This window comes from Tupaia chinensis, unplaced genomic scaffold, assembly GCF_000334495.1.
Source record: "Tupaia chinensis unplaced genomic scaffold, TupChi_1.0 Scaffold000465_1, whole genome shotgun sequence".
Lineage (NCBI taxonomy): Eukaryota > Metazoa > Chordata > Mammalia > Scandentia > Tupaiidae > Tupaia > Tupaia belangeri.
The window spans coordinates 878,620-885,092 of NW_006159974.1; the positions used below are offsets into that span (position 1 = coordinate 878,620).

Consider the following 6,473-nt stretch of genomic DNA (forward strand, 5'->3'; position numbering starts at 1 on the left):
TCAGGGCCTCTCCAACAGTGTCTCGAGCTCGGCCGTGTGGGGCGGTCACCACGGCCCCGATGGCTGTCGGTGTCTCTGGGGGCCGGGGCAGGTCCGCTGCGGAAAAGTGGCAGGTAAGAAGCATCTCCCTTTCCCATCCACTCCGAGCATCCGCCCCCTCCAACCCTGTCCCCCACTACTCAGGTCAGTCCTGTCCTGACCTACCCTCTGTCAGGAGCTCACAGCTGCAGGAGGCCACGCGGCTGGCCAGACAGCCTCCCCGGGCACACGAGAGCTCGGCGTCCTCCTCACTGTCACTGTGGTGGTGAGAAAGCACAACCGCGTCCTGCTGTGGGACTTGGACAGGGACCCCAGGCTGCGTACAGAGCCAGGTAGTGGCTGACAGGCCCATGAGCAGCGCCAGTCCTAACCTGCCCTCTGCAGCCACTGTGTAAGTGACCAGGACACAGGGAGAGGCCTCCAAGTGGTACCTGAGGCAGCCTGAGCCCTGCCTCTGAGGGTCTGGTGCCTCCACGGATCCCATGGAGAACCTCACAGGGTGGGAGGGTGAGGCGGTGGTGGAGCTGGGACAGCTCCCTTCCCTGCCAAGGGCCTCTGTCTCTCCACTATGTGACCCGAGGTGTCTGGGACCCTGCCAGCTCTCAAATTCTGCCAAGTGAGGTTCCCTTTCCTGGGGCTAGGGACAGAGTTTGCAGAGCAGATGGCTGGGAGAACGGCAGGGGAGGGAGGGATGACAAGCACTTTGGGGATCGGGTGTCCTGGAGGCGCTCAGGACTTGAATTGTGCTCCCTTAAATGAAGCTGTTAATTAGAAAGCAGCAGCCCCTCCCCCTGGGACTTGGCTCACCCCCTCGGCCACAAGAGCTGGTGCCAGGAGCTCAGCCTGCACTGTCTGACCGTAACTGCCCTCGGCTTAATTCTGGCCACGGCTCCCCACTGCCCCTGCCTGCCCTACCAGCTTCCTGGCCTCTCATCCAAGTCTCCTCCTCTCAGCTACCCCGAAGACCTTGATGTTGTTCCGTGGGTCCCTGTGAGCCCCAGGCTCTCCTCTTCTCCCTGTCTCCCCTGCCGGAGCAGGCCCACTCTTACGCTAAGCCAGGCTGTCCTCTCTGTGTGGCTGGGTTAGGGACCCCTCCCTGTCCCTCCACTCATTCCCCCACTGCCCATCTGCCTGTGGTCTCAGGCTCTCCTGGGGCAAGGATAAGACTTGTCCAACTTCCTCCTGGGTCCCCAGGCCCTGGCCCTGTAGAGTAGGCCTCACACCATCTGCTGGGGTGGGAGTGGGGCGGGGGTGTGGGGGCCCTGGCCATCTCCAACCTGGGTAGGACAGAGGAGCCCGTCTCAAGCTCAGCTCCTGCCCTGACCACGAAGCTTCTTGCTGTGAGGCTGGACCGAGGGCACCGCCTAGCCTGCCAACCTGTCCCAGGGCACCTGGGCACTCACCCGGGGTCCACACAGCCCTGGATGTCAGCCACCCACGAGTGTTTCTGCAGGGAGTCGATGGTCTCCAGAATGTACTCGGCTCCATTCTCCACCTGGGGAAGGGATGGTGGGAGTCCCAACCGTGGCCTGTGCTCAGAGCTCCTCCTCCCTCAGCCTGGGGTCCAGAGCCCCAGACGAATGGCTCTAATGGCCCATCCCATCCCTCCCCGACCAGGGCTCCAGATGTGAACAGCACAGAAAACAGTGGGGTTACCACTGGATACCTCCTCAGACCCAGGCTGGGATTTTTTTCTCAGCAGCCCCTCCCTCCTGGACCCACTATTGGGGATGACCTCAGGCCCCACTGACCAAGGTCCTCAGGCCCTGGGGATGCAGCCTCTGAGGAGGCCGTGCATCCCAATCCAGGCCCTAGTACCCTGGAGATGGGGTTCAAATCAAGCAGGAGGTCAGGTGGCCCAGCTGAGTTGAAGGGCTCATATGCTTTAGTGCCTGGAGCCCTACCTCCACAGACAGGCCCCTGGGGCAGCAGCTTCCAGGGGAGAAGAGGGTAGAACACCCCGGACGGTATTACCTGATCTGATCCACCCCTCCTACCAGCCCTGTGAGGGAGCGGTATATTTCCCGTTTTATAAATGAGAAGACTGAGGTTCACAGAAGCCAAGTAACTTTCCCATAGTCCCAGAAGCAGCCACTGCAGTGCCTGGGCCAGAGCCAGGGCCCTATACCCCCGGCTTCCTGTCATGGACGTCTGTCCAAATGCAGGTTAGATTCTTAGTATCTCAGAGCTGACGGTCCTCGAGGTGGCCTCTGGCCCCTCTCTGAGCAAATGTAGGAACTGACACCAAGTGGGGCTGGCAGGTAAGCCCCCCAGCCAGAGGTGACTCAGGGTATGGGGTTGGCAAATGCTGTTGAATGAATAAGTAAGCCTGTCCCCAAACTAATAGGGATGGGTACAAATATAAACCTGACTGGCCTGGAGAGGAGGGCGGGGGCATCATGCAGCTTGGTGTGGGCACAAGTGGGTCTCCTGGGAGCTCCGCCTCCTAGTCCCTGGCAGCCTGGGGCTGTGTCTTTAAGCAGGCCACCCAGTGATGTGGGACAGGATGGGCTGCCCTCAGACCCGCCAGGGTACCTGCCTGCCCACCCTCAGTGCCTTTGTGCCCTGTGGGATCAGGCTGGTTCCCACACTCCAGTGCCCTGCAGTGATGGGAACATTTGCATAACGGTTGTGTGCTGTCTCCAGCAGGGGCAGGGAGCAGAGGAAGTGAAACTGAGGCCCTTCACCCAGATCTAGGCGCAAGTGGGAACGCCTTAGGGCCCAGATGGCAGGTGAGGCTGGGCCCACAGCTCTAGAGCCCAGCCCCGATTCAAGTCCCAGCTGTGTGCGTCTCACGTCTGCTGCTCTGCGGAGGGCAGGCTTGGGCCTGGCACTGGGCCCCTTACCCTCGTGCACCCGATGACCTCCAGCTGTACTGCCTGTGAGGGTGTGGCCAGGGGCAGTTGCAGGATCTCTGGATCTTGGGTGCTATGGCAGGGGCTCACCTTGAGCACGAACGTGTTGTCCTTCTCTGGCATCTCCAGGGGCATGGTGGTGCGGACCTCGACGATGGCGGACAGCGGGATGCTGACCTTGGGCCTGGAGGCCTGGGAGGCCAGAAGGGGCAGTGAGAGTCGCTCCAGGACCACCTGGCACCCTCCCCACCCTTTCCCGCTCCCAGGAGTCAGAGCACCCTTCAGCTTAGTCTGCTATGGCCACCCTGGAAGAGGGTTCTGAGACAGATCTCCTGTAGTCACACAGCAAGTCAGAGACAGAGCTGGGATTGGCATCTGAGTCTCTTGCCTCCCAGCTGTGAGGGATGAACCCTGTCCCGGGCGCCCTCTGCCCAGTGCACCCACCAGATCTGGAGTTTTCACATTTGGGACCATGACCCCCTGTAAGAAGCATGTCTGGTATTGTGGCTGGGTACACACAGACATAGGTAAACATGTCACTGAAACAAATATTCTTCCAGACAGTGTTTATCCTGACTGTATGATGGAGTGGGATATTTTCTATTTATTCTAGTTCATCAAAACAAGATGCTGGATGGGACCAGCAGTTGGCGTAGTGGCTATGTCGCTGGACTCCCACGTAGTTGACCGCGGTTTGGGTCCCGGACCCGGTGGCTTAAACTCACGCTGGGTGCATGTGCATGCGTGCCCAAGATCCCGAGAGGAAAATGGAGGAGAAGGGATTGCGGCGTGACCATCCCCCCTGGGGGGTGATTTCTCGCTTTCTGTCTCTCTGTCTCTGTCTGTCTGGCGAGCGCATGCGCCCTATAGCAAAAAAAAAACCTCTCAAAAAAAAAAAAAAAACCAAGATGCTGGTCTCTGGCTTCAGACTAGACTTTCTGGGGCAGAGCTCTGGAGCCTCGACTCAGGACAGGGCCGGTGGAGCTGGGCAGGCCTCATTTCCAGGTATAGGGAGGTGTCCCAAGAGCACTGTGGAGTCTGACCAGGGTGGTCTCACTGGCTGTGGGAGGGCCCTGCTGGCTCTGCCTCAACCCCACTGGCCATGGCCCTGAGGCTCCAGGGGGCTGGCCCAGAGACTGGGATTCCTGGCAGGGCCTGGGCTCTGGGACAGGGACTTTCTCAGGAGGAAAGGGAAGGGCCACATATTTGGTGGGCAGGTGGGTGGGAATTACTGGAAGCACTGGCCACCAGCCAGTGGGCACAGGGCTGGGTTCAGAGCAGTAGGCTTGGGCTCGGCTGGCCATGGTGTGAGGGGCCACCACACTGCCAGTGGGCTGGGGGCAGTGATCCTGGCTGGGTGCAGCTGGCAGAGGTCAGGGCTGCCAGCTGGGTTTCGCTGGCCTGAAGTGCAGTGGCTCACCAGCATGGCAGTGGAAGCCCATTTGCCTTGGCGCACCTGCCTCTCACCTGCTCCAGCCATGACTCCCTGTACCTCTTCCCTGGACAGTTGGCGTGGGCACAACTGGAGGCCTTGGCTCACGTAGCTCATGCTTCCTGCAGTGCCTGTCCTGGGGCCCTGCCACCTGGTGAACACTTACACAGCCCAAGCTTCCACTCCTTGGGGCCCCAGAACGCCCAGTGCTTGCCCCATTAAAGGTGGCATCCAGTCCTGCAAATACCAGTTTCCTGGTGGCTCCCTCAACGACGGAGTGGGGGGAACATCCTTGGGTCCCCAGGGCTGCCCTAGGGCTAGGAGCGGACTGGGGTTGATCTTTATGCAGGGTGAGTGGGCAGGATGCCAGAGACACAACTCATGGGGCTGTGCCCGAGTCTGCCGTCCCCAAGCTCCTGACTGTTCTGAGGGCGAGCTCCGCATCCAAGGCGTGAGAGGTGGTCTGGACTGTGGGTGGGTGACCAGGCAGTGGGGGTGTCAGCAGGGGGGCCCTGTCTCACTCAATCTGGGAGCCAGTCTCCTGGGCCCATATGCATCTGGGAAACCCCACGTGAGCTCTACCTCCAGTGTGATCTGTCCCACCATTAGGATCACTTCTGGTTACCCCAAATACCCTAACAGTTGCAGGAACAAAAGGAGGACCTGAAGCCAGATCGGGAGTGGAACTTGCCCGCCCTCCTCAGGGATGGGGAGGGGCCTAGTTGCCCCCAGGAACCCTGTCCTCTGCCAGCAGAGAAGTTAGGGGGCTCTGCAGGGACTAACAGACACCAGCTGCTGTCCCCTCCCCTAGAGCAGCAGACCCTGTTATTTACAGCCTGGCAGCTGCGGCTGCCACTCAGGGCTGGAGCAGGGAAGCCCTGGGCCTCTGCCCCTGCCCTCTGGGTGACCCCGGTAAGACCCACCCCTCGCTGGGTCTCCATCTCCCTGACAGGCGTGGACTTGTAGCTATGGTTTCCCTCTGGGACCTAACGGGGGAGGCCTGGGCAGCCAAAGGCCCTTGGGAAGGTTGGGAGAATGCTCTTCAGAGAGCAAGTGTGTCTCTGGAAGTCACCTCTTCAGGGCCCATGCAGTTCGTGGGCACCCAGCCTTGGGGAGCCCACACCCCTGCATCTCCACAAGAGAGGCAGGGAAGAGCTCCCACAGCCCCCAACAGACTGAGAGGTGGAGAAAGCCAAGAGACTGCAGGTGATTCAGCGGGCGCCCGGGGACAGAGTGAGCCGAGGTGAGTTGGGGGCCTGGGTGGCTCCTGGGGGTGCCTCCAGCTGCAGCACCAGCACAGCCTCCCACCTCCACACGCCCCTTTCCTTCTCAGGACCACCTGGGTAGTGGGCGTAATTAGCCTAGCTCTGCACCCATGGCTGCGTGACTCTGGGCAGGCCATACCCCCCTCTCTGAGTATTCATTTGAGTTTCTGTCTATGATCTGGGGACCATGGGGACACCTGGCTGGGGCACCTGGAGGGTGAGAGCTTATACCAGGCTGAGGCTATTTCTACTTTTAAAACTGGGCGGGTTTACACCCTGGAGATCAGAAGCAGCTCCCAGGACTCTTATGGCCAGCCCCCAAGAGGGACAGGTGAGCAGCGATGCTGATGACAGCCAGAGAAGCCTCGCTTCCCCCTGGTTAGCACAGGGCCAGCAGGGCAGGGGCTGGACAGCCTGGCAGCCAGCTGGGGCTGAGCAGATCCCTGTGGGGTGAGGCCCCAGCGCCCTGGGAGCGTTGAGTGTGCAGTCACTCCCTGCTGTCAGCCCTGTAGGACTCAGCTCTGGGGGGACCCAGGTGAGGAGGCATGGCAGGCAGCTGAGCCCCTCAACACCACCAAGGACCCTGCCCCAGAACCCCTCTGTGTAGCCACTTTACAGAGGGAACAATGGTTTGAGCGGGTGACTTGTCTAAGAAGGGGGGGACACATCAAAGACTCCATCCTGGTGACTGGATCAGGGAGGCCAAATTAGCCCCTGGCACCCTCAGCTGCTGCCCATGTGCTCCTCCATTTGCAGGGTGAGAGTGGGGGGCACTCACCTTGGGTGGCACGAAGAACTCCAGGCGAAAGCGCTCGCCAGCCACTGCCCTACGCAGGAGCAGACGGCACTTCTGCCACTGCGCAGCGCCCCCGGGGCCCGCGC

General features: G+C 60.8%; 1 protein-coding gene across 1 annotated transcript in view; it reads right to left on the reverse strand.

Moving 5' to 3' along the window:
* The window catches only part of SH2B2 (SH2B adaptor protein 2), a gene marked incomplete in the record, with an annotated part of 12,097 nt that overhangs the window by 5,066 nt on the left and 558 nt on the right, over positions 1-6,473 (reverse strand). The window contains 5 exon segments of the mRNA XM_027774634.1: positions 8-96; positions 205-296; positions 1,443-1,534; positions 2,886-3,086; positions 6,370-6,470. Coding sequence (XP_027630435.1) covers positions 8-96; positions 205-296; positions 1,443-1,534; positions 2,886-3,086; positions 6,370-6,470 — 575 coding nt within the window.